The 27,965-nt window shown below is 29.9% G+C and overlaps 3 protein-coding genes across 3 annotated transcripts; all 3 read left to right on the forward strand.

Moving 5' to 3' along the window:
- Positions 1 to 7,197: 7,197 nt before the first annotated feature.
- On the forward strand, positions 7,198 to 9,489 carry LOC131608090 (high mobility group B protein 6-like). The gene is made up of 5 exons (XM_058880026.1): positions 7,198 to 7,614; positions 7,995 to 8,117; positions 8,224 to 8,604; positions 8,755 to 8,820; positions 8,907 to 9,489. The coding sequence occupies exons 1-5, from the start codon at positions 7,249 to 7,251 to the stop codon at positions 9,387 to 9,389; spliced, it is 1,419 nt and encodes a 472-aa protein (XP_058736009.1). The 5' UTR covers positions 7,198 to 7,248; the 3' UTR covers positions 9,390 to 9,489.
- A 9,264-nt stretch (positions 9,490 to 18,753) lies between these two features.
- Positions 18,754 to 23,345, forward strand: LOC131603702 (probable GABA transporter 2). The gene is made up of 7 exons (XM_058876118.1): positions 18,754 to 18,975; positions 19,067 to 19,297; positions 20,259 to 20,356; positions 21,866 to 22,052; positions 22,146 to 22,276; positions 22,366 to 22,602; positions 22,799 to 23,345. Exons 1-7 carry the CDS (start codon positions 18,900 to 18,902, stop codon positions 23,186 to 23,188), a joined length of 1,350 nt encoding a protein of 449 aa, XP_058732101.1. The 5' UTR covers positions 18,754 to 18,899; the 3' UTR covers positions 23,189 to 23,345.
- A 3,584-nt stretch (positions 23,346 to 26,929) lies between these two features.
- Positions 26,930 to 27,904, forward strand: LOC131608091 (uncharacterized). The gene has a single exon (XM_058880027.1). It carries the CDS (start codon positions 27,163 to 27,165, stop codon positions 27,682 to 27,684), a length of 522 nt encoding a protein of 173 aa, XP_058736010.1. The 5' UTR covers positions 26,930 to 27,162; the 3' UTR covers positions 27,685 to 27,904.
- The last annotated feature ends 61 nt before the right edge of the window (positions 27,905 to 27,965 follow it).

A 27,965-nucleotide genomic window follows, 5' to 3' on the forward strand; every position in this document is an offset into this window, starting at 1 on the left:
TGTGACTAGGGCTCTTTTGTTCCAATCCCATCTACCAAATTTTTTTGGGCGCACATGTTGTTTTCCTTATCAACAAAATGCCTTCACGGCTATTACACTACAAAACTCCTTTTATGTTACTTTTTAATGATATTCCTGACTATGTTGCTTTACGCACTTTTGGTTGTTTGGTTTATAGTACTAGTTCTAAGAGGCACATAAGTAAATTAGACAATAGGTCGCGCAAATGCATATACTTAGGTAATCAATATGGTGTGAAAGGCCATGTTTTGTTTGATATCAATAGCAAACAACTATTCATGTCCCGTGACATTGTTTTCTTACACACCTTTTCCCCTATAATATTCAAACTCACAAAACCACTAATCCACCTCAACCTATATTCCCTATTAGCAACATTACCTATCATGATGATTATGAAACCCCTTCATCACCTACACCAAAAACAGTCAACCTTAGCCCCCACCTTCTCACCCAACTACTACCATTCAGCAGTCACACAACAAAGCCAAAAAGTACGTTGAAATAAACGATGCCTTTAAATTTTGAGTTTTTATTTTCTCGTTTCTAGAATTCTCACCAAAATTCTTTAAATTGATAAAAATAAATTTTTAGATTATGGAAGCAGGTTTAAAGTCACTTACTTCTAAAATCTACAATCATCTTTTAAGTCAAAAATATTTCCGTCTTCTTCTCAATTGAACATTTTGCAACTTCAAACTCCTAAATTTTAAAATTCAATTTTTTTAATCATTGGGTCATTTGGTACCAATTCTTTTTCGAATCACCATCTATCTATCTATTTCGAAATAGATTAGCGCACCTTTGCTAATTATGTCATTGAATGTAAAGGTTTTTTTTAATCTTAGTTCAAATTCAAGAATCTGGACACGCCCTCGCATATGGTTTTAGATTATAGTAATCGAACACGCCCTCAAACACTCATTCCAACTTTATAATTCAAACCACAATAGACTGCATGTTGAATGTTGGTTTTAGGCTCTATTGTATTTTTTTGTCAAATTACTTAATTAGGTTTTTTTTGTTAGTAATGAACAAAAACAATATGTTGAATGCACACACCAGGGAAACAGAGACTCTGTTAAAGTCACTACTAGAAAAGAGTGTCCGCGTAAGATACACGCTGATAAAGTTAGACCAACTGAGCCATAACTTGAACCTTAGAAGGTTGAGGCAGAGTTTCTTGACGTACAAGTGCTTGAGGTGCAAGAGATCAATGTATATCTAGAAGGATTGTATGATAATTTGTATATTATTATTGCATAAAGCATATGGCCATAGATATATTGGATGGAGAGGTATGATGTGTCTTTCCATGAACTATTTTTTTTATAATTTATGTTTGATTCTTATTTTAAGTCGCTTCTAATTTATTCTATTTTTTTTCCATTTATGTGATGAACCCTTGAATTGTTTAAACAATGAGAAGAAAATCATCGCAATGAAGACTTTAGAAGAGAATTGGTACACTGATGTCATCCGATATTATGGACTTTGTCAAATCCACCTCCACAAGGATTTATTTGAGCCAGTGAAAATCTCCACAATAGTTCTTGAGTTCATCCCAGTATAAAAGCTCAATAGGTTTGAGATCAGCCTGATAAAAATCTTGGTTTGATTCGTGGTCAATCTGTATAAAACTCGGGTTCATTTAGGAGGATAGACAACTTAAAATTATGTCTTGGTTCAAGACCAGTCTGTGTTAAATCTCTATTCGATTTAAAGACTAACCGCTATAAGCCTTGTTTGATGTTTGATTAAAAGTTATCCTGAAACTTCATTTTCTTATATAAAGAGGTTTGTGGGCACAACTTTATAAAAGCTCCCAAGTCAAGTGGATACTCTCAAGAATAATTTTCAGGGACATGATCAGGTCTTCTTGGTCGAACCTGTGTAGTTAATGGTGTTATTTCTCTTATATGATATCATATATTTTCTAGTAATTGTATGTACTTTGAATTTTCGTTATATATTTAATCAACTATTATATTAATGGTGTTAAACTCTAATTTCTCAAATGAAAACACTCAATAAACCCTTAGGTTTTCACGAAATAGAGAAAAGATGGAAGGAGAAGAAGAAAATCAGAATTGGTTATAACTATTTTACTATTTCACTTACTCAATAAGGGTTCAAAAATTACAAGTGAATAACAACAACCAACCTCTCTCAGCAACTTGAGAGAACTAATCTTTTTATAGACTAAGCTAACTTAACCTACAAGCTAACTTAAACAATTGGGCTAAACAAATAGATTCAATTCAATATGCTAGCAATCTTAGCATTTTGACTATGGATGCTTGAGCGTACTTCGATTATAGCATGTGAACAGACTTCGACATCATGCTTAGTCTATGTCGAACCAAAAACCTACCATTGTCGAGACTAGAGTTTGATCTACAATCTTATAATAAATGTACTCTAAAAAACACTCACATCATCTCATAGCAACTCTAAGATAAATGGTTCACTTGCCTAGCTAAAGCCAGATCTCTGAACTTCATGATATTTAGAAAAAATATTCATTACCCAAACAAATTAGCCAATATGGTTTATCTCTTTAAGAATTCATGTATAGAATCGTCCTCCTATTATTATTAGAGAATACGTCTCTTAAAATAGGCTAGAAATTCATTTTTAAAAGATTTTGTTGATGTTTGTTGAGGGTTAAACCTAACCCGTCCTCTTTGTACCATCTTCTTTCTTTAATTTAGTATATATTATCTTTAAGATTCTGAAAACAGTTTAATTATCTTTAAACTTTTAAATTTTTGAATAATTTTTTTCATACGTGTTTAGAATATATAAAATATTTCTTTATCAAATTATAGAATTTTTTAAAATGAGAAGAATTAAATATGAATTTTTTAAATTTTAAAAGATAATGATAAAAGTAATATAAATCTCGACTTAGAAATTAGATTTTGAATTTCTTTTTTTCGAGGAATTTTTTATAATATTCTAAACATGTTTGTAAAATAATCATTCAAAAACAGACATCGGTTTAATAGTAGAGACTAAAACTACGTGCATAATAATTTTGTGAAAACCAAAACATATCATTTTTTTAATAGGGACCAAAAACAAAATTGGATAATTTTATAGGGACCAAAAACATATTTAACCCTATAATAATTTATTTTACAAGTATTTACTAAATTTAAAAGTGATAATTAAAAGGTTTAAAACAATACCACATATACAATTAATCAAAAATTCTAAATTTATCATGTCATATTATTATTTTAAAAATAAATATATAATTTAACAAAATACACGTTTTTCATTTATTGACCGTGTAAAAATATTTTTATAAAACTATTTTGTTTTATTTTCTTATAAAATAATACATTGTAATTTATTTTTATGTAAATTTTTTTTAATAATTTATTTTTTATTTCCTTTTAAAACCATCTAATCATATATTTTTTTAAATAAGATTAATTGATATTCGTTGTAAATGTAAAAAAAAATATACAATTAATGCATCAAAATCATTCATTAATAATATTTTAGATGTAATTAAAATAAAAATAAAACAATTATAAAAATTTATAATTAAGATTAATTAATAAGGTAAATTATATTTACGCACTCATATTCAATATTCAGTGTATATCATTTAAATTTTTTTTTAAATTGCCTCACATACGGTCATTTCATTTCAATTTAGGGAAGAAACCTAAGGGTGTGTTTGTTTGGGTGCTAGAAAAAGATTTCTAGGAATCTAAAGTAGGAAATAATTATTTTATATTTGGTAAATGGAAAGGAAAAAAAAAACCTTGAAATAAATAATACTCAGAAAACACCAATCGTTAGTTGGTCCAGTAGTGATTGGTGTTGGACTTGGTAGTGAGAATCACGGTTCGATCCCTGCAACCTCGATCGGGAGGGGATGAAACCACTTGATGCCAGAATTCGCCCCCGAACCCATAATCTACAATATAAGAAAAGTAAATGGTCTGGAAATACCAATTTTACCCTGCTGCTTCTACACTCCGCCACGTGGATGCCTTCATAATGCTTCTTTCCTTTTGCTTTTTAAGGCAAGCTTTTTTGCCAAATGCTTATATTTTGTTGCTTTTTGTTTATTTTATTATTTTCTTTCTCCCATCACTTCTTCTCATCTAATATTTTTTCTACATTTCACATTAATTTATATTAAATCTAATGAAAAAAATATGTTCATATAATAATACAAGTCCAATAAAAAATAATCATATTAGTTATAAAATAGAAATTAGTTACAAAATAGAAATTAGTTACAATAAATTAAATTAATATTATTTTAATTTTGTAGTTTATATCTTTTAAAAAACGAAGGGTATAAATTAAGAAATTAAAATTTTATATACGCAAAAATTTACTATTGATACAAATATTTTTGTAAATGATACATAAACAAAAATAATATTTGTATACGAGAAAAAATTTATTATTTGTCTATATAATTTTATATACGAATAATGGTATTTATGATCCAATTATCTTTTATGAAAAAATGGTATACGGGAAAAATATATTATTGATCTAAATATTTTTATATATGAAAATTTACTATTGATCCAAATATTTTTGTAAACGATATATACCTAAAGAAGAATAATATTTATATCCAGAAAAAAATTATTATTGATATAAATATTTTTATATAAAATAATGGTATTTATGATCTCAATATTTTTGATCAAAAAATGATATACGGAAAAAATCTATTATTGATCTAAATATTTTTATACACGAAAATTTACTATTGATTCATATATTTTTTATAACGATACCTAAACAAAAATAATATTTGTACACGGAAACATGAAGTTATTGATCAAAATATTGATTATTAACGGGAACATGAAGTTACTGATCAAAATATTTTTTTATTTAATTATACATTTAATTATTATTTTTTCACGGGTACCAGACATTTTTCTATTAAAAAATATACATCTAAAACAAATGCGCGTCCGGTACCAACCCGTGCGAACGCACATGTCAGTTGTCAGTTCCCATATCCAACCCGCTACGGAAATGTAATATTTTAAGTTGTAATATCTCAAAATATTGAATACGAAAGGAAACATGAAATTACTGATCACAATATTGAATATTAACGGGAACCTGAAGTTAGTGATTAGAATATTGAATATTAACGGGAAAATGGAGTTACTGATTAAAATATTGAATATTAACGGGAAACTGGAGTTACTGATTAAAATATTCAATATTAACGTGAGCATGAAGTTACTGATCAAAATAGTGAATATTAACGGGAACATGAAGTTACTGATCACCAAATGGAAACCTGAAGTTACTGATTAAAATATTGAATATTAACTGGAACATGAAGTTACTGATCAAAATAGTGAATATTAACGGGAACATGAAGTTACTGATCACAATATTGAATATTAACGGGAACCTGAAGTTACTGATTAAAATACTAAATATTAACGGAAACATGAAGTTACTGATCAAAATAGTAAATATTAACAGGAACATGAAGTTACTTATCACAATATTGGATATTAACGGGAACATGAAGTTACTGATTAAAATAATGAATATTAACGGGAACATGAAGTTACTGATCAAAATAGTACATATTAACGGGAACATGAAGTTATTGATCACAATATTGAATATTAACGGGAACCTGAAGTTACTGATTAAAATTTTGAATATTAACGAGAACATGAAGTTACTGATCACAATATTGAATATTAACGGGAACCTGGAGTTACTGATTAAAATATTAAATATTAACGGGAACTTGAAGTTACTGACCAAAATAGTGAATATTAACAGGAACATGAAGTTACTGAGCACCATACTCAATATTAACAGGAACCTGAAGTTACTAATTAAAATATTGAATATTAACGAGAACATGAAGTTACTGATCAAAATAGTGAATATTAATGGGAACATGAACTTACTGATCACAATATTGATTATTAACGGAAACCTGAAGTTACTGATTAAAATATTGAATATTAACAGGAACATGAAGTTACTTATCAAAATAGTGCATATTAACGGGAACATGAAGTTACCGATCACAATATTGAATATTAATGGGAACATGAACTTACTGATTACAATATTAAATATTAACGTAAACTTGAAGTTACTGATTAAAATATTGAATATTAATGGGAACATGAAGTTACTTATCACAATGTTGATTATTAACTGGAACAAGAAGTTACAAAAGGCTATTTAGACACAATTTAATTTGGGTGCTTTCAATTTTGTTTCTAATTTTTTTTAGACACAATTTAATAATAAATATTCTTATTTTTTTACAAAATGTTAATTACTTTTAATATTTTTTTTTCTATTAAAAAATATACATCTGAAACAAATGCGCGTCCCAAACCAGAACCCGTGCAAACGCACGGGTTTGTTACTAGTAATCTTTAATCAATAAAAACCCATCTTCTATAAAAACTATAACCTACACATTCCTTTTAACTTTTCTCCACTTCTTTTTTTTTCTCCATACAAGTTACAACAATTGGTAAATAATCTTTTACTTTGAATCTGCATTCTTTTTTTTAAATCAAGCTAATACATAGATTTTTTTTTTTAATTTTTGAAGACTTTAATTTTAAAAAAATTAAATATATATTAAAATTAACAATTTTAATTAATTGATATTATGAAATATCTTTATACTAACAGTGTATTTCAATTAAATTCATAATTTATGTTTATATAACGGCTATTTCCTTTTAAAAACATCCAATGATACATTTTTAATAATGTATTTATTATATTTTTCATCAAATGTATTTATTATAATAATATAGTATAAATTTGTTCTATTTTATTTTCTTTTAAAACAAAAAATATGATAATGTATTTTTATATAAAATATATTATTAATAGTTCATTTTTATATAACGGCTATTTCCTTTTAAAACCATCCAATGATACATCTTTAAAACCATAAATGATAAATTCAATTTTGGGAAGAAAGAAACCTATGGTAAATAATCTCTCTTGGTTGAAATCAACGGTCAAAAATTAAATCACAGAATCACTCCCAAATCACATTTCCATTTTCCACACAAATGCCATTCCATTCATTTTTTGAAAAATATGACCGTTGCAATATAATCCCCTATAAAAGCACTTCAATTTCTACTCTCAAACACAAACCGTTCTCTTACATTTCTACAGCATTCAGATTTTCTCTGTTCAATTTTCTCTCTCGCTCTAACAATGGCTGATACAGTTGCCGAAATTCCAATTCCCACAAAGAAATCAAAAGGATCCAGAAAGGCTCTCAAGGAGAAAACTCCATCAGCCAGTGATGCCAATATCATCAAAGCTGCGGAATCAAAGGGGAAAGCTGCATCGAAGAAACAACAGCCGAAGCAACAATCGTTCGAGCAAGACTTGATCGAGATGCAGGAGAAACTGCAGCAGTTGCGTCTCGAGAAGGAGAAGACTGACGAACTCTTGAAAGAGAAAGACGAGATCCTGAAGCAAAAGGATGAAGAACTCGAAAATCGGGGAAAGGAGCAAGAGAAACTTCAGATTGAACTTAAGAAATTGCAGAAGTTGAAGGAATTTAAACCTACCATGGTTAGTTCATTTCAAATTCAATTTCATTCAGTGTTTTTCAGTTTTTGAACTTAGGCGTCTTTTTCAATTTAGGGTTACATATGTTTAGATCTATAAAATTCATGAATTTTCAAATTTGAGCCTAATTAAAATGTTTTTAGGGTAGAAATTAATTAAAAAACAGTGAGTTAAATAAAGATCGGTACATGTATTGTGATACTGCTCGTGATCGTCGCAATTTCAATCTGAATAGTGTTGCGACACGGCTTGTGGCCGTCGCAAGTTCGGTCTGGTGTTGTGACGGTGATCGTGGTCGTAGTGATATTAAATGAATTTCGGTCTGTACTATTTTATAGCGATTAATAACAAATTTGTGCTTATGATTGCATCATAATCTACAGAATTTGCCTATGGTGAAAGATAAGGAACAAGAGAAGAAGGACAAGAAGAAGAAGAATGGATGCTCTGAGACAAAAAGGCCAACTCATGCTTACATGTTATGGGTCAAAGACCAATGGCATGAGGTATATTTTGTATATAATCAATCTAATCTATGAGGATTAGTGGATAACATTTAATCAATTTTGTTTCAATCTTTTGAATTTGGATTTAAGGATTTGGTTGATGCAGGTAAAGAAGGCGAATCCGGAGGCAGAGTTTAAGGACATTTCAAACATTCTGGGTGCGAAATGGAAGACAGTTAGTGCAGAAGAGAAGAAGCCTTACGAAGAGAAATACCTTGCAGAAAAAGAAGCTTATTTGCAGGTAATTACAAAGGAAAAACGTGAGAGTGAGGCAATGAAACTCTTGGAAGAAGAGCAGAAGCAGAAAACTGCTATGGAGTTGCTTGAGCAGTATATGCAATTCAAACAAGAGACAGAAAAAGAGAACAAGAACAAGAAGAAGAAAGAGAAGGATCCATTGAAACCAAAGCATCCTTTGTCTGCTTATTTCTTGTTTACAAATGATAGAAGAGCAGCTATTCTTGCAGACAACAAGGGTGTCTTGGAGGTAATTGAAATCATATGAAGCCAGAGCCACCTCATGTTTTTGGAGGCTGTGTAGATTAGTATGATAAAACAAATAGAGAGGAACTTTATTTTGAAATATTATGATTGAAGAATAACTTTACTTAATGTGATGTTTGTGTCTTAATGTCAGGTTTCCAAGATCACAGGCGAGGAATGGAAAAACATGACAGAAGAACAAAAGAGGCCTTATGAAGAGGTAAAAAAAAAAACCCATAAGTTTTCATTAATCTTTTTATCTAAATGAAATACATTCTTACACACTAATAATTGTGAAACTTTTAGATTGCAAAGAAGAACAAGGAGAAATATGCACAAGAAATGGAGGCATACAAACAGAAAAAAGAAGAGGATGCTGCAAACATGATGAAAGACGAGGAAGAGCACATGAAACTTCAGAAACATGAAGCCTTGCAAAAGCTCAAGAAGAAGGAGAAAACTGAAAACATGATAAAGGAAACAAAACTGAATCGTCAGAAGAAGAAACAAAGTAAGGAATTTGATCCAAACAGGCCTAAGAGACCTGCTTCCTCGTATATTCTTTTCAGCAAAGAAGCAAGGAAGAGTATACTAGAGGAACGTCCAGAAATTGGAGAAGGTATGCTTAGAACACTGATTTCATTGAAGTGGAAGGATATGAGTGAAAAAGATAAAGAATTGTGGAGTGGTAAAGCATCTGAGGCAATGGAGGGATACAAGAAGGAAATGGAGGAATACAACAAATCTATTGTTGCAAAGCTGGAGGAGAAACTACAGATTAAATCTTAATTGACTTTGGCTTTGTTCAAATCTGTGTTGAACAAGATGTTTGTTTTTAGATTTCTTCTGCAATAATAATATTCAAGGAATTAAAATTGGTTTTCATTTATATTCAACTCTATGTCTGGTTTTTGTTTCGTTTCATGCCTTTTTAGGGAATCATTTTCTTTTGTAATGATTACATAGGAGAAAATGGTGACTTATCAACCCAACTAATGCGACTCATAAATTAATTCTCAAGTTTAATAGTAGTAACTTAGGCCAAAAATTATAATTCCAAAAAATTATGTTTAACCTAAAATTTTATCAAAAGTGTAAAAGAAAAAAGTATTGTGTCCAATGACAAACTGGTTCAGAGCCTTTATTGCCTTTATTCATTTATAGATATATCTTTTTCCATTCATTTATGTTTTTTTTTCTCTTTCATGCCTTCCAAGATTTCAACGTTTAGGATTCCGAGCATGTTTGATTATGAAATCCCATCTAGAACGAAACTAGAAGATAGGGAAAAAAAAACAGAGATATTTTATATCAAAACTATAAACTATAGAGATGTTTATATCTTGGAGAACAATGCTCATTTACTTTTTCCAAATTCCCGATACATAAGGAACATAAACTATTTCTTCATTTTATCTAAATTAAATTTGGAGATGATGCAAAGGTGTTTTAAGGTATGTTCGTAGATGCATCTCAGTTTTTTTTTTTAATTCAAAAAATTTATTTGGAGATGCATCTTCAATGTAAATGTATTTAAACCTCGCGCCAAACTCTCAATCTTCTCCTTCTTCATTTTCACTCGCTTCCTTCTTCATTTTCACTCTCTTCTCATTCTTCATTTACATAAAGTTTTTCTTCATCATTTGAAGTTCGTGAGCAACATTGTTATCAACATAAGAATATCTACTTCTATCTATTACGTTCAACATTTTGCATCCTCATCAACACTATTTTGAGTGAGTTTCTCTTTTAGTTTATTTTGAATTTTGATTTTATGTATTAGGTAAAATAGATAACTTTTAATCAGTGTTTTAAAAACCGGACTGACCGATCGGGCCGGTTGAACCGAGAACCGGCCAGGTAAACTGATCTGGTTCGATTGTTGGATCGGATATGTCATTGAATCGGTGTGAACTGGTAAAACCGAAAAAATCGACTGTTTTCTAGAACCGGTGGATTAAATGTATTTTTAATTTTTTTATTTTAAAAACTTAAAACAACATCATTTTGATTATTTTAATGAAAAATTAAAATAAAATATAAAATATAAAATATAAAATATAAAATAAAAAATAGAAAAAAGAAAATAAAAATAAAGATGTTTCAGATGATTTTGTTGCAGCTGATTTTTATATTGAAGAAGGAGATACCAACATTTAAACAATTTTTTCTTCTTTAAAATTAAATTTAGTAGACAATGAAGTTATTTTATTATAATTTATTCAATTCGATTATGTTGCGATTAAATTTTGTTTGCAAATTGTACTATTTTGTTATGTGTGATACCTATATTTAAAATTTAAATTTAAATTATGAACTTGTGAATTTATTTATGATATAATCTTTTTAAAAAACTTAAGTGTCGGTTATATATTGTAGACTAAATCATCCTGTTCGACATGTTTTATACCTATATAGTTTTGTTATAACGATCAGTCTATTCAATTGAGCTGTCCGGTTTAGTCATGCGGTTCGACCAGTAATCCAGTGGTTCGACCAATGAACCCGTGACTCAGTACCCTCACCGGTTTGATATCCGGTCTAGTTTTTAAAACATTGCTTTTAATGCATTAGGTAGTATTAGCATTTAAAATAGGTAATGTGTAATAGCATTTGGATGATTTGGATTAATTTTGGATGGCTAGGGCAAGTGATGTTTCTGCCATTGAAATAAAAACATAGCTTTTTGGAGATGTATCTACGAAATAGGTCTTTTCTGTTTGCTGAGAGATGGCATAAAGAAATGTCATATTTTCACTTTTTCATTGGCGAGATGACAATTACATTAGTTGATGTTGCTTGCCTCATAGGGAGGTTACTTGATCATTCTAAGATCAGCCGCGATGAGGCGGTGGATATGATGGTTATTTATTTGGGAGCTGATCCAATGGGAGCCCTAGTGCAGTGTGAGAACACTAGAGGTGCACATGCTAAGTTTTCTTGGTTGGGGGACGATGTATGCTAACTTGGACTTGGACGACGATCCCAACGCCAATGATCTACAGGTTGGATACCACAGGGAGTGTGCATTGTGGTGTTACTTCCTATTCTTGGTTGGCATGTCCATATTTGTGGACAAAAGTGCAACATACGTGTGAAAGTATTTATTGACTTCATGATAAGTGCCAAAATATCGTTATTTTGAGTATATATTAATGGCACTTATTGATTCTATTATTTTCTCTTTTATAATTAAATCCTAACTTTTATGTAAATATTTGTATACTTAAGTTTTGATTTGTTTTATGTACCGTTTGATAATTTTTCCTTTGTTTTATAAGTATTGATACATATCAAAGCTTCGAGTAATAAAGTATCGAAGGCAAGGTCTCGATTATGCAGTTTTGGAGAAATATAAGGAAAATTCTGCAGAAGCTCGCATAGCCAAGCTATAGCGCGCTAAGAGCTTCAATAATAGAGGGGAAGTGTTTTTCATAGCTCGTTTCGCGCGCTCAATCCGCTAAGCAAGATCTCCTTTACTAAGCCAGATATTTTTGGGGGATTTTTTACCCAAACTCCACAAATCTCGTTCTTTGGTAGATTTAGGCTAGAAAATAACTATGGAGCTTGCATTTGGATGATTGGAGATGGATTCATCATCGATCGGAGCTGACAAAGCGGGAGATTTTTGGTTCTTTTCTCTCCCTCTTTGTGTATTCCCTATTAGTTGGATTTTGTTTATGTATTTACTTTGAACTCATGTATATCTGTAGCCCATGGCGTTATAATTAATCTGCTTTACAAATCTGTGTTGATTGTTGTCTTAGATTTTTGCTTTGTGCTTAGGTTTTGCGTTGTTATAGACATATACTGCTCAGATCCTTATTTGGGATTATTATATATTAGTTTCTAAATTCTAGATACAGATTTAGAGCTAACAATCTTTATGAGTGTCGAAGCTTAATGCTTCCGTGTTAGTTGTATCAGTTGAGAGATCATCGATACAATTGATAATATAGATGTCTGTTGTGTTGTTGAGGTTAGATGAAAGATCGTTGCTGAGATGATATAGTAGTTCTCTCTACTTTGGGTTATAAATGACTTAGAGTGTGAGCAATGCTGGATGACATTGATGAGTAGTATAGGTTGAGTATAATTGGTCGATGAGTTTAAGTTTGTGAGAAGTAGATTATATGCATACTTGATAAGTCATTTTGTTCCGAAGAATGGATTATTTTAGTGTTAATATTTACTTTTCTGTTTTCATACTTTAATTCATTCAAACCGAAGCTCTAAAATATCAAAATTGTTGAATGGAATTCTAACAACCATCTCTGTGGACACGATAAATTCCTAGAGTAATACTTCCAAAATTTTTGTTGCTTGCCGCTATACAGCTCCAACAAAATGGCGCCATTCACGAGTGGAACTGAGGGGTTGCATGCTTAGTATACCTCCAAGCTGAGTGAAGGTTCTCTTTGAAGGATAAAGCAAATGATAGGCTCCTACACACTGCTGATGGTAATTTCCATAGCCACTATTAATTTAAAAATAACTTTCACTGCATACACTAATTCTCTGTTTCACTAATGTTTTTTTCTTATTCATTTTCAGGGACGAATCCTTGCCTACTTTCATCGCATATAGGGGTTTAAGCGTGTGCGAACGTATACAGAGGATTACCCATGTAATTGCCTAAATGTCTCGTGTAGAGGGAATGTTGTTGTGATATTGTCCGTGTATTGAGAGATAGGTCTTTTCTATTTGCTGAGAGATGGCATAAAGAAACGTTATTTTTCACTTCCCCTTTGGAGAGATGACGATTACATTAGATGATGTTGCTTGCCTCATATACATTTCCATCAGAGGGAGGTTGCTTGATCATTCTAGAATCAGCCGCGACGAGATAGTGGATATGATGGTGATTTATTTGGGAGCTGGTCCAATAGAAGCCCCGATGCAGTATGAGAACACTAGGGGTGCACATCAATCCATGTAACCGGTTACATGCCCCAAAATTGCCCAATTTCAAGTTTTGTTGATAATGTAACCGGTTACATGTAGAAAAAAATATTGTTTTTCAAGAAAATGCTTCATATGTAACTGGTTACTTCAAAACCATGTAACCGGTTACCATTGAAACTGTGGCAATTTTCTACACATTTTATTTTACAAAAATCAGTTCTAAAACATCCCCAAAACCCTTTCCATGAAAAGTTATTTACCTAAGTTCCACTCTCTGATTTCAAACAACACAAAACATACCCATCATTTACCGAACATCCAAAACATACACATAATAACATCATCACTTATTGATTGTTCAAAAAATAGAGAAGAGAAAAAGCAATTACCAAGAGACTAAATCACCCACCCACATGCTATCATACAATCCCTTATATAAGACGAAGTCCCACCCTTAGCTTATATTTTCTCCAGCAAAGGCAGTTTGAATCCTAGAGTTCCTCCTCAACCTCAAGCTCTTTATCTCCTATGCCCTAGCCTCTTTGTCTTTTCTCTAAATTTTTTCATGTATGATCTAACTGACTTCCCTCTTTCCAATCTTTCCTTGTTATAATAACAATTTTCTCCTTAATTATATTTTCCCTCCTTTACCCCAACTTATCCTCATGTAATCACCTCATCGCCCTCCACATCTCTCTTCATACTCTAATTTATTTTATTATATTATAATTCTAATTAAAACTTTATTCTAACTAAATAAAATAAATGACCATTCCAACTAAATATTTATTTTAAATAATATTCTCCTGATACTATCTAAACAAGTAAAACAATTTCAATCAACTAATATTAACTAGTTTCACTCCTATCACCCCCAAATCTCTAAGTTATTACTCAAACACGTCAAACATATTAAATTCTGCATTTCTAAGGCTATCACCTTACACCTAAGGGTTCCTCCAACACATTAAATCATAAATAAACAAACATGCAATCACATAATTTATTTACAGAAATTCATTATATAAATTAGGGCGATACATTGTTATTTATTATTGTTAGCTTTGTGTTGTTTGTATTCTGGTTAACATTAAAGATTTAAATCTAAAAACTCAATTCAAACTCCCTTTTCTTATACACTCTCCCACGATATAAGGAAGAATCAATTTCCTTAGTTTAGAAAACTAGGACAAAACAATTTCTCTCCTCCTGAATCGGCCAAAAGGATCTCCATAAATACCATAACTCTAGACTAGGGGAATTAGTTCATTAATTTGATACAAACCCAAATATGCGCACATGGAGACTCTTTACAATCTATACGTGAGCTGATTCTTTTCAACAAGAGTTGTACTAATTGCATGTACAATATACATTCAATCAATTTCTATTACCATTTTCATTATTTGTCATGACATTACATTGCCTTTATTTTTGTCCAATATTCGCACACAAAGTCTCTTACAATCGCAAGTACTCTCTCCGTTTTTTATTATAAGTCGTTTTGGAAAAAAAATTATATTTTAATATAAGTCGTTTTACAATTCTAATGAATAATTAATGTTATTTTTCCTATTATATCCTTAAATATTTATTATTCTCTTTCCTTTCAATTATATAAATTTATCTTCCACATGTCATTAATGAAGGATAATTTTATAAAAACCTTCATAATTCCTCATTTTCATTCAACAATTATTATTTTTCTTAATCTGTGTGAAAAGTCTAAAATGATTTATATTAAAAAACGGAGGGAGTATATACATTTTGTCGAATTCTATTAACATTCCATTTTATTTTGATTTTTGTCCAAAAACATATCATTAAAATTTCATTTCTTAAAAGTGATCAAAAGTAAATAAATAAGGGTATGTTTGTTTCAGCTTTAAAAAAATAGATTTTTTCTTTGTATTTTTTAAAATAGATTTTACAAAATTGTTTTTTAAAATATTATAAATTTTTTTATATTCATTTTTTGGAATTAAAATATTATTTTTGACATCATATAACATAAACAAACATTATTGAATACCAAAACCTAGTCAAAATTATAATTTTTTTAAATAGTAATATTTCAAAAAAATAAATAGAAAATGCTTAGCCTTTTTTATAAGCCTATTTAGCTAAAATGGATAGATCACAGGTCATATAAAAAGCCTTTTAAACATACGAGGTCGGTCTATTTGAATGAATATGAATAATTTTATTATTATTATATTATATTTTATACTTTGAATTAAAATATAAAAATAAATCTTAGCTATCTTAAAGAAATTATGAAAATAAGATAAAAAAAACTTATGAACAATGTCATAAATTGCTTCTATAAGTTCTCTCAAACAAATAATATCACAAAATTTATGCTACTAAGTAAATTAAAATAAGTCATTACAAACAAACATTTAATTCCACTAATCTTTTAATTTGTTAGTCTATATAAAATCGAGTTGAATGACTTATTTACAAATGTTCAAATGAAATAGACTTTTAAATAAGCTAATAGGTCAAACAAACCCTAAAAAAGATCAGGTTAGGGCAAAAAACATAAACCTACGATAGACTACATTTCAGACTTAGACTTTGAATTTTTTAATAGGCCAGACTCAAACTTGACAAAGCCTAACTCGACTCAGCCTATTCTCACCCGTACTAGTGGGCTAGACAAATTCAATTATTAAATTCTCCCAGGGAATTTATATATTGTATAATTTGTTAGCCATATGTCTTAGGATCTGTTTGTTTCAGCTTTTAAAAAATGAATTTTTTTCTTTGTATTTTTTAAAATAGATTTTTCAAAACCGTTTTTCAAATTATTACAAGTTTTTTAATATTCGATTTTTCTAAAATGAAACACTAATTTTATATCCTATAACATAAACATACATTATTGAAGACCAAAACTTAGTCAAAATTACAATTTTTTTAAAAAGTTATATTTTAAAAATGATTTTTATGAAAAATCTATTTGAAATAGCTTCAAAATTAAATGATTTTTTGAAATTTTGATATCCTATTTTTTTCCCAAAAATAGATGAAATACCTAAAAGGCTAAAATCACGTTTTAAGAATAATTATTCAAATAAAATTTTTATTTGAAACTTTTATAAAAAGTTTCTTTATAAAAAAAAAAAATTCACAAAATTATGTAACACTATAAAAATTATTTTTAAAAAAAGACAAAACAAACGGGCCCTTAGTTAGCTATGTCTTATTTATTTATGTTTTTTTATTTAAATATGTTGACTATTTAAATATATATTAAATATCATGATTTATTTATTTATGTCTTATTTTTTTAAATATGTTTAAAATATTATAAATTATTTATTTATCTCTTAATTTATTTATGTCTTAAATATTATGGTTTATTTTAATATATTTTAAATATTATAACTTATTTATTTATGTTTTATTTTACTTAAATATATCTTAAATATTATGAATTATTTATTTATGTCTTATTTTATTTAAATATATCTTAAAATATTATTACTCATTTAAATATTATTAATTAATTAAATGTATTTTATAAATTTAGAAGTCAGATCTACAAACTTAAATATTATTTTGTAATAATAATAAATTCAATAAAATTCAAATAAATGTTCTATTTTTCAAATATTTAGTTAATTAAAATTAAATAATTTATTTAATATTTTTGAAATAAAATATTCATCAATTTATTTATTTTTTAAGAAATATTATTAACACTTCAAAAAACTGTTAAATCAGTTTAGTTTATTTGAAATAATAATAAATTAAATATTTAAAAGATATTTAAATAAGGCATAATATTTAAGACATATTGAAATAAAATAAAATAAAAATAAATAAGTTATAATATTTTAAAAATGTCATAACATTTAAGACATATTTATATAAAATAAAACATATAAATAAGTTATAATTTTTAAAACATATTTAAATAAAATAAAACACAAATAAATAAGATTGATAGAAAATAAAATGTACAGTATATACATTTCACCAGAGAATTTAACAATTAATTTTACCTAATTCAGTCGAAGAATCACATAAAAATATTTGTTTTTAAGGTGATACACCGTGTAAAATATTTTACACTGACAAAGCACTACTTTTAATCTCATTAAGAAAACAAAAAATGTTCGGTCAATATTTTTCATATGCATTTTTTAAATCAATTTCTACAAGATCTAAAATGACATAATCGTTATGTGTGAAGGTTAGATTCACAACTTTTTAAATGAGATAAAATGATATTAATCTTAACTACTAAAAACTCATATCTATCATGGGTCTGTTTGGTAAAAATAGAGGTTGACTAATAAGCTAACTGATAGCTTATAGCTTATGACTGATGGTTGATGACAGATGACTAATAACTTATAGCGGATAGTTGAGACTGATAGCTTATAAGCTAATTGAAGTGTTTGATAAAATTAGCAACTCAATTAACTTATAAATGTAAAATGACATAAAAGATATTTAATATATTAATTATTTTATTTTAAATTAAAATAAATTATAAAGGTTAAAAATGGATTTTAATTAAAATAATAAGGATAAAAAAGGAAGAAAAAATAATAAGCTATAAGACATAAGCTAAAACGCTATTTGAAATAGCGTCTGGAAAATAAGCTATAAGCTAGTAAAATAAGCTATAAGCTCGTGATGAAAAGACCGTTACCAAACGGGTCTAAATTATCATATGAGCTTATAAGACATAAGACATAAGCTATAAGCTCGAAAATATGTCTTACCAAACAGAACCATGTGAATTTACACTTAATTTTTATTAAATTAATTTTTAAAATATCTTTCTAAAAGTGAGATTTGTTCGAGCATAGTCAAATATTTTGTATTTAAGTACACCTATGTAGTCAAACAAAATAGTAAAAGAAAAAAAATTTAGATATAGTTTTATAAGTGTGATATTTTTGAATATTTTCTAATAAAAATATAAAATATCTATAATTTTTTCCTATTTTACACCTCACTTTTCTTATTTTTTATTTGAAAATAATAAAAAACTATATCTAAAAAATTATATCTTAATTTTCTCCTAAATTTTTTATTATTTATTATTTAATTTATTTATGTTTGTGTCTAAATATAAAATATGTATGCGATATAATTTAACTAAAGTATGTATACCATAAGGTAAATCCATAATTTTTTAAACAATTAATTCCACATGCTACCTTAACTATTTTTTCTAATACTTAGCCTATATATACACGACTCCACAATTATGACTCCACATTCTCAATCCCACATAATCCACGCGCTTCATTCTTTCTTCAACCTTTAAGAATGCCGAAAAACAATAATTAACCGCACAAACTCCACTTTTCTATTCACACACTCTTTTCATGAAAAATTAACTCTCCTAATTCTCTCTCTGCTCTCACTATGGCAAATCCACCCAAAGACACTCATCTTTCCGACGACGACGACGCCGGAGCCGCTTTCGTCCTCCAATCCAAAGGCACGCACGCAATCTTCAACTTCAACATTTTTCCTCTTTCTTTTTCTCTCTAATCAATCAATTTATCAAATATCTGTATCAATTTACACAGGTCAATGGTGGCACGCCGGATTTCACTTAACGACGGCGATAGTTGGACCAACGATTCTGACGCTGCCGTACGCGTTCAGAGGATTAGGGTGGTGGATTGGGATGTTATGCCTAACGGTTATGGGCGTTGTGACGTTCTACTCTTATGGTCTCATGTCTAAAGTTCTTGATCACTGTGAAAACGCCGGTCGCCGTCATATTCGGTTCCGGGAACTCGCCGCCGATGTGTTAGGTGATGTGATTACTACTCTGCAACCGTCGCTTGTTAAGGCACGTTTGCAATTTGTTCATCTGGCTTTTCATTTTTTCTAATTTTTTTTCCTTCAGCATTTTCATCCTAAATTCTTTTCTACAGTATTTTCTGTCATTAATTTCTCTATATTCAGGATACGCCCATTTCAAACATTAATAACTTCTTACCGGATTAGGTTCAACTTGAAATTAAAGTCAACAATCAATGAACTGAAAAATCTCAAATTTGAACCACATTCACTGTTTATGCAATTTTAAACATCATCAATAAATTTGAAAGTGGTTAATTAAGTGAATCTAAAGTGAAATAATTAATACTAATTAATTATATATAAAGGAGTAGTATATTTTACTAATTCGTGCTCCAAAGACACAAGTTAATAAATTAATTATATAAATATTTTTTTGAGTTGTGTGTATTCAATTTTTTTAAATTTTAAATATGATTTTATTTCATTTACTTTTTTAGTAATTAGTATCTTTAAAATGTGTTCCTAATTAAAAATTGTATTCAAATGTAAGTCGTTTAATAATTTCAATGAATAATTAATAATATTTTTTTATTATATTCTTAAATATTTGTTATTCTTTCTCTTTTTAATTATGGAAATTTATTTTTCACATATTAGTAATAAAGAGGACAATTTTATAAAATCTTTCATAATTTTTCTTTTTTATATAATTTTTTTTAATGTATTAAGAGTTGGAAACGAATAGAGATAGAAATTTATTATGCAGAGATTCTCAAATTTATTATGCACGTATAGTTGGTTTCATCAAGAAGTACTTTTCTTTTTAATAGTCTGATCCATTTATTTTATCGATACTTTTTATAGGGTTTTTTTATAAAGAGCAATGAGAAGCATATTTGAATCGGTTTTCTAGATGTGTACGCAATATTAATGGATGTATATTAATTTCGTCGGTTTCATTGATGACAGGTTCTGGTTGGATGTTCTATTTTGTAATCTTTATTCAAACGGCTATCAACACTGGCGTAGGCGTAGGGGCTATTCTGCTTGCTGGTGAATGCCTTCAGGTTTGCTATAATTTAACTACTAATAACTTTATGAGTTTAGTTTTATAACCAATCATCTTGTTTTATTTCTTTTTTGACAAAAAAAAGTATATAAAACTGTTAAACAGTAACACATGTTATTGCCTTTCTTTTTCATAATAGATAGAAGATTACATATTATAAATTTATAAGTTCTTTTGTCTTTTTTAATCGGTTGACATTACGTTTACATAACGTCACTCTACAATCAAGATGAAGTATACAAGGAAAATAGAGTTTTTATATTTACTCAAAGAAACAGACTCTTTACCCAAAAAATAATGGAGACTTCGCATGATAGTGACATCAACGAAAGCAACTTGTTATTGTAGTCAAGAATCGTACTCACTCTATACATTTTCTGACACAAAATATTATGGTCTATATAAAGTATGGGTATTTACTTCCCTTACTGAAACTAAAAAAATGTTATAAATTGAGTAGTGACAAACTGAAAATGTAATACGTACTACAATAGCTAGCATAGATATAAAATGGAATTATCATTAAAAACTGGAAATAAAGTTGTTACTTTGTCATCTTAAATCAATGTATAAAATCATCTTAAAAATTGGAAGTAATAATTATTTTAGAACAATTTCTTTAAACAGGTCAATTATTGCTTGACTGAAAAATTAACCATTTGTATTATTTCCATAAATTTATCTTTCTATTTATAAATTAGATATGCTTTTGTCCACAATTGTAGAGACTCATTTCTCAAATTGAAGAAAAATACAACACAATAACATTTTTGTTCAAGAAATTTTACACAATGATATTCTCAGATTTAAACTCGAATACATAACTTTGGATTTAGTTGGAAGAAATTCATACACATATCTCTTTTTAAAAGAGCTTTTTTTGTCATTATAAAAATAATATGTAAGTGTAACAATTAATATGCCAGTAAAAATGATTAATACAATTAAAAAATTTAAAAATAAAAGAGACAAGAATTTTTTTCAAAAATGTCTATATTTGAAAATAGGAATAGTAATCTAATTATTTGTGCTGGTTTGAAATACTAACAACATTATATGTTTATCGCCTATTCCAACATCTAATTTTTATCGGATAAAATGGATGTGGATCTTACCGTTTAAAAATGAATCTCGCATAAACTTGTAAGACTAATAAATGTCAATGTTAATAGAGATTATTTCAAACTCTTTATTGTTCTCGTAAATGTGTCACATATTATATTTTGTTACTCATAGTATAAAAATAAACTAATTAAGTGTTATAATGTAAAGATTAATTTAATTTAAATGGCATAAAAAAATAAATATTCGACCGAAACATCAAACCGATAAGTTATCGTAATTAAGATATAAGGTATGTGGATCTTACATGAACTATTAATAGACATTGTTAAGTTCTAGTAGAAACACTAATGTGCAATGATTTACTGTGTAAAATGTAAATGGCTTTCGACTTGTTATTTTAGGGATTTTTCACTTTTCCTTGATGTTTGCTTTTCTTTGGAAGATTGTGTACTCCAATATTGCGCCTCATGGATCATTAAAATTGTACCATTTCATAGCAATGGTGACAGTGGTAATGATAGTTCTGTCTCAGCTTCCCACTTTCCATTCCCTACGACACATCAACTTGTGTTCACTTTTTCTCAGCTTAGGCTACACCTTCCTAGTAGTTGGTGCTTGTATTCATGCAGGTACAAATTTATTACCCCTTAATTACATTTATGCTACAAATTAACACTAATCATGTGATTAACCTTCAACTCTTATATGAATCCATTTTACAGGTACATCCAAAAATGCCCCTCCAAGGGACTATTCCTTAGAGCCCAAGAAATCCTCAAGGGCCTTCAGTGCCTTCACTGCCATCTCCATAATTGCAGCAATATTTGGGAATGGAATATTACCTGAGATACAAGTAACAAAATCAATTCCTCTTTCTATGTTGAAATAATTACATTCTTGAACTTAGATTGACCAATTTGTCATTATGAATTAATTATTTAGGCAACTCTAGCACCTCCTGCAACTGGAAAGATGATAAAAGGCCTTACTATGTGTTATGCTGTTATATTGGTGACTTTCTACTCTGCTGCGGTTTCTGGATATTGGGTATTTGGAAATAAGTCCAATTCAAATATTTTGAAGAGTTTGCTGCCAGATGAAGGACCTTCTTTGGCTCCAACTTGGGTCCTTGGACTCGCCGTCATCTTTGTTCTTCTTCAGCTCTTTGCAATTGGTTTGGTAAGCTCACAAACACAAACATAGAAGGTTGTATAGGTTTAATTGCAGTTGTAGTTACGGTTGAAATTATAGTTATTCTTGATATTGCGGAGGTATTCAGATGAATGCAAACTACGTTGGTTTGTAGACTGCAATTTAGAACCATACTAATCACCAAAAAAGCAATATAACAATGTTAGTATCATCATATGTACAGGTTTATTCTCAAGTTGCTTACGAGATAATGGAGAAAAAATCAGCTGACGTGAAGCAAGGGATCTTTTCCAAGAGAAATCTTCTTCCACGGATAATTCTACGAACAATTTACATGATTTTCTGTGGATTTATAGCAGCCATGTTGCCATTTTTCGGAGACATAAATGGCGTGGTTGGTGCTGTTGGTTTCATTCCTCTGGATTTTGTTTTGCCTATGATTCTATACAACAAAACACACAAGCCTCCAAAATCATCATTCACTTACTTGATCAACATCTCAATCATGGTTGTATTCACTGGTGCAGGAATCATGGGTGCATTCTCTTCTATAAGAAAATTGGTTCTTGATGCCAACCAATTTAAGCTTTTTGGCAGTGATGTTGTGGATTGAGAAAATGGACTTAGGAATCATGAACTGCAAGCATAGAATTTACACTTGCATTGTTAATATGAAAAAGCATACAAGGTTGTTGTTTTAGTTTATAAAATGGGAGATAGGGAAGAATCAAATACTATCTTAAATTGAATTGAATATTAGTTTCAAAGAATGAATACTTGAGTATTTGAATTTGAATAGTTTGACATTTAAATCTTAGAAGATAGTAGTATAGATTTTATATAGAAGGCTGTTGCAAATGGCTCTGCATGGTGATGAGGAACACAACAGCAACAAAACTATTCATTTCATTATTCTTTATCATCTTCTAAAAAAATCCTCAACATAATGTTCTAGTTTCGAAAAACATGATGAAAAGAGTTGTTTTAGAGAAAATGAAAAATAAGGAGTTGAACTACCCTAAAACACAAACAAAAATAAGGATTTTTGACATGACTGAATTCAATATTATTCAGTCAATCATTCAAGAACTACCTTAAAAAAACATACAAGAACTAAGAAGAAATTGAAAAACTTACAAAGAGTGAATTAATCTAGTGGATAAAATAGAGATGAATAATTGTCACTTGCATGAAAAAGATAAGATAAAATGCAATTGGCACAAGATATTTAAAATGTCTCTTGATAAGATTCACAATGATTCAACCAACAAACACAAGTGAATTGTCTACCTCACACAAAAGAATGAAACTTGAAAATCTTACTCCCTCCGGTCAGGATTATATATAAGCAAAAATCAGCACTTTCACGTTGATTAAAAAAAGTTGGTTTTGTGTCATTAATTTTCTTGAATCCATGTATAATCAAAGATCGTTAGTTGATTCAGTGGTGATTGGCGTTGAATTTGGTAGGGAGGACCGTGGTTCGATCCTCTACAACTGCGATCAGGTCGGGGTTGTAATCACTTGATGGCAGAACATTCTCCTGAACCGGACTATACCAGTGGTGATAAACCAAAAAAAAAAAAGGAAGTAAAATTGACTAGAATATTTTGTTATAAAGCAGCCAAACTTCCTTCCCTGTACATTCTTCGCGACACCCCCGGAAACTCATAATCTATTCCTAAAAAGCATATGAATACTAATAAATCCTCCCCGACACCTCCCCGGAATATTCATGTCCTAATCAAGAAATGCATGAAGTCTTCGTAGAATATACAACGAATTCATCCTACCCAGATCCCTAATTGTCTCTAAGATTCCTAACATGAGTATCCAAAGATAGAGAACAGAGTCACTTACTTGATGGATTCAGGAAGGATGAAGGCGAAAAAGCAGCGTAAAGATCCTCAAAACTTGAAAGCAAAATGTGCATAGCAAATGGAAGAAAACTTAGAAACATTTCAAATGATTTCTTCTCCTTCTTTTATAAATAGATTCGCGCGGGGAACTATTAAAAGGCGTCTTCATTGCCATCATTGCCTAGGGCTGCTAGACTTACCTAGGTCATAATGGCGTCTTAAAACAGCCACCACATGTGACACGCTTACCAAGTGTCATAATAACACCTTAATAGTTGTCACGCGTAAAGGTTCCAAGCGACGTTCCCATTCAAAGGCCAGCAAGGAGACTCCACCCTTTGAAATTCTGGTTACGACCTCCCATCTCCTCGGTGACATGACTCCTCGGGGCTCCCGCGAGTTTATCCCCATGAAATCCTCGCAGACCGTGGGGCATACTCCCCGACGCGACCCCGAGGACGTTCATCTCAACTCCAAAAACTCACCAGAGATATCATCTCGATCATCCTCCGGGTAACAAGCCTATAATCCCCTCCAACCAGGAGTTCAAACAAAATTGGTCGCCACAAACGCAATCTCGAAGTTTGCTTGGTCCTCCCCGGCAACCGTGATGATTCAAGTCATTATTTCTAATAGAAACAACGACTTGGGGGCTCCTATTTTGGGCCATGCAGACCCAAGGACGGGCAGACCCAATCCACTGTCTAAGCCCAAACGCACTTGCTCCCCTTGGTGACCGTTGGAGCTTCAGCCACACGTGTTTCACAAAGAGCACGTGGTCACCCACTTGCGGGAATTTCGATTACCACCTCCGAACGGTCGGTTCGACCAGGATACGAGTCACTTGCTGACTCTGCCCTACCACGTGTCATCCTTGCAGTTTCCTTTGTTTTGAGCCTCCAACGATCCAGCTCAAAATAGGGAAATCTTAGCCCCGCGCTGGGGTCTGTATATACCCTCTTTCACTAGAGGGTCAGGTAATTCGTTCATTCTCACCTAGTCTCAGTACTTGCACTCCCTTGCTCTCTCCTTCTCACTTTGGCGTCAGAGTACCTTGCAGGTACACCCCCTATTCACTCAAAAACCAGATGTTGAAGGCCATCGACGATTCAATCTAATCAAGTACCATCAAAAGCATATCTTCAGCTTGACATGACAAGAAACTTAATATCATAATGATATATATAGTGAAAATACTATACTTTGAATTTATCTCGGAATTTCTTGTATAGACTTTCAAGTTTGTGTGGTTTTATGGAAGGATATTTATATGATATTAGAATTTTAATTGATGAATATGTTAGTTAGAAAAGAAGCAAAGAGTTGCAGATAGAAAATATGTTGGTTTTGTTTTTCATTAAAGTCTCGTTTTTCATTAAAGTCTCACATCAAATTTTCAATAAATACGACTGACTAATGTTTATATAGTTTATTCACATATTGTTTATTATCATCTTGGATATTGGACTTATTTTTTTTTGACTTTATAGTCTCTGATTCTTAGGGGAAAGAGACCCTATTAATCCAGAGTTATGAACTGAGGTATGAATACTGGCTAAACATTATTTCTATAGGGAATTGAACTCATTCTACTGTAATGAAATAGACCTTGAAACAAAAAATTTCTTCAAAACTTTAATTAGTTCATTTCTAACAAAAATTATTTAAAGTTCTTAATTATTATATTTTTTAATAACAAATATTAATTAATAAATTATTCTAATCAACAATATCACATACGTCTATTTAAAAGGAAGATTAAAAATTCATTTAAACCAAAAATTTATACATTCGTGCTCACTTAATCATAAAAATAAGGAGCTTTTATTAATTTATTTATTAAGTGTGAATAGTATATTATTTGGATTCTTCGTATTTCATGACAGGATACTTTCACACACGATTCAACGGTTCACTTTTATTACACGTCCCACCTTTTCCCACTACTCAAATACTATATCTATATTTTTAATTGTGTCAACATCCTTATTTCACTTAATATATACCACGATATCAAAGATATTACAGTATTATTTATTTAATCTCTCCACTCATAGATAATTAAATATTAAGCTCATTTTATTATAAATGTCAATTTTAATTAAAAAGATAAAAATAATTAAATAAAATACCAATATTGCTAAGTTATTACAAAAATTAAAATTAACTAAATATATAAAAAATTTATGTTATTTCAGATTTACAATTTAATTTAATAATTATTTTTCATGAACAAACAAATAATGTATTTTTACTCAATCAAATAATTTATATCTCAGTAATCATGAACAAACTTACAAAGCACACATAAACTAGTATTTGCTATAAATTAACTTTATTTTTCCAAGCAAAGGCAATATATATTTATTTAACATATGCAATACTTACTTTCCAAGTATTTATAATTGAAGCTTATCTGTAAGAGCAATAATCAATAGACATATTCAACCATTATGGAGGTTGCAGGTAGTAGAATCATCCTATAACTGCAACGCTGGCACATAAAAATTAAAAAAATATGAAAAGCTCTACACGGATTTAATGCTTAAATGTTGGTAAAAGTCAATATACCTATACGACGTGTGAAACTCTCATAACAAGATTTCCCTTTTTATATTTCTAACTCACAACTTCACATTATAACAAACACCACGCGTTAAATCCTTCACCATCCCTCACATAAACGCATCATCAAATCAAAACATATCTTTTTTTCTCTCTCTCAAAAATGGAAGAAAAGCAACGGAAAAAATGGGATTGTGGAAGCACGTTATACGACTCGTACGAGTTAAACTCGTTCAAACGCCAAATCGACTCAGCTATAGCCAATTCACCAAGAACACATTCCATGCCTCATTTATCTCAACCTACCAAACTTCATCTTCAACTTCATGAATCACCACCACCTCCTTCTCAAATCATCAACAACAACAATAACAACAACAACAATAAGTCTTATTTCAAGATCTCTCGAACCTTCCAGAAACTTCTCCGCTTCGTTTTCAAGTCCGGTAGCAGTAAATCAAACAACAGGATCCGTAGCAGTAGTTTCCGATCATATCCGAAAGATGAAGATCAACTTGTTTACGATAAGCTCTATGAACCTGAACCTGTTCTTCTTTCCACCATTCCTGAACTTCCTGATTTTGAAACCGCTGGTCTTTCGCCGGATATCAGTAACTTCGTCAGAAAGTCAGCTTCGGAGCGGTTTACGGCCACCGCCACCGTTGGTGTTTCGTGCAGTGCTTAATTAATAGGCTAGTTTTTATTGCATGATGGTGATATAATAGTGTATTAACATATAGTAATACTAATAATGCTGGCTATAGCTAGTTTCATGAAGTCAAAAGCGTACTGTAGGAATTACTACTAACATGTTGATATTAGCGACTATTTCTGGTTTTAATAGTTTTATATAAGGCGTTGTAATGAATCACGATGCAATGTTTTAAATGTTTAATTTAGATATAGCCTTGAATTTTGGATCATTTATAAATCTTGCTATTATGTGGCTTGTATCATGGGTAATTG

Source organism: Vicia villosa, linkage group LG5 (assembly GCF_029867415.1).
Source record: "Vicia villosa cultivar HV-30 ecotype Madison, WI linkage group LG5, Vvil1.0, whole genome shotgun sequence".
Classification (NCBI taxonomy): Eukaryota; Viridiplantae; Streptophyta; class Magnoliopsida; order Fabales; family Fabaceae; genus Vicia; species Vicia villosa.

Excerpts from the sequence above, each read along its gene's own strand:
- LOC131608090 (XM_058880026.1), top strand. The coding sequence starts at position 7,249 with ATGGCTGATACAGTTGCCGAAATTCCAATTCCCACAAAGAAATCAAAA. Across the intron at positions 8,605-8,754 it reads ACAACAAGGGTGTCTTGGAG|GTTTCCAAGATCACAGGCGA; the intron begins GTAATTGAAATC and ends TCTTAATGTCAG. Across the intron at positions 8,821-8,906 it reads AAAAGAGGCCTTATGAAGAG|ATTGCAAAGAAGAACAAGGA; the intron begins GTAAAAAAAAAA and ends TGAAACTTTTAG.
- LOC131603702 (XM_058876118.1), top strand. The coding sequence starts at position 18,900 with ATGGCAAATCCACCCAAAGACACTCATCTTTCCGACGACGACGACGCC. Across the intron at positions 18,976-19,066 it reads TTTCGTCCTCCAATCCAAAG|GTCAATGGTGGCACGCCGGA; the intron begins GCACGCACGCAA and ends CAATTTACACAG. Across the intron at positions 19,298-20,258 it reads ACTCGCCGCCGATGTGTTAG|GTTCTGGTTGGATGTTCTAT; the intron begins GTGATGTGATTA and ends CATTGATGACAG.
- LOC131608091 (XM_058880027.1), top strand. The coding sequence starts at position 27,163 with ATGGAAGAAAAGCAACGGAAAAAATGGGATTGTGGAAGCACGTTATAC.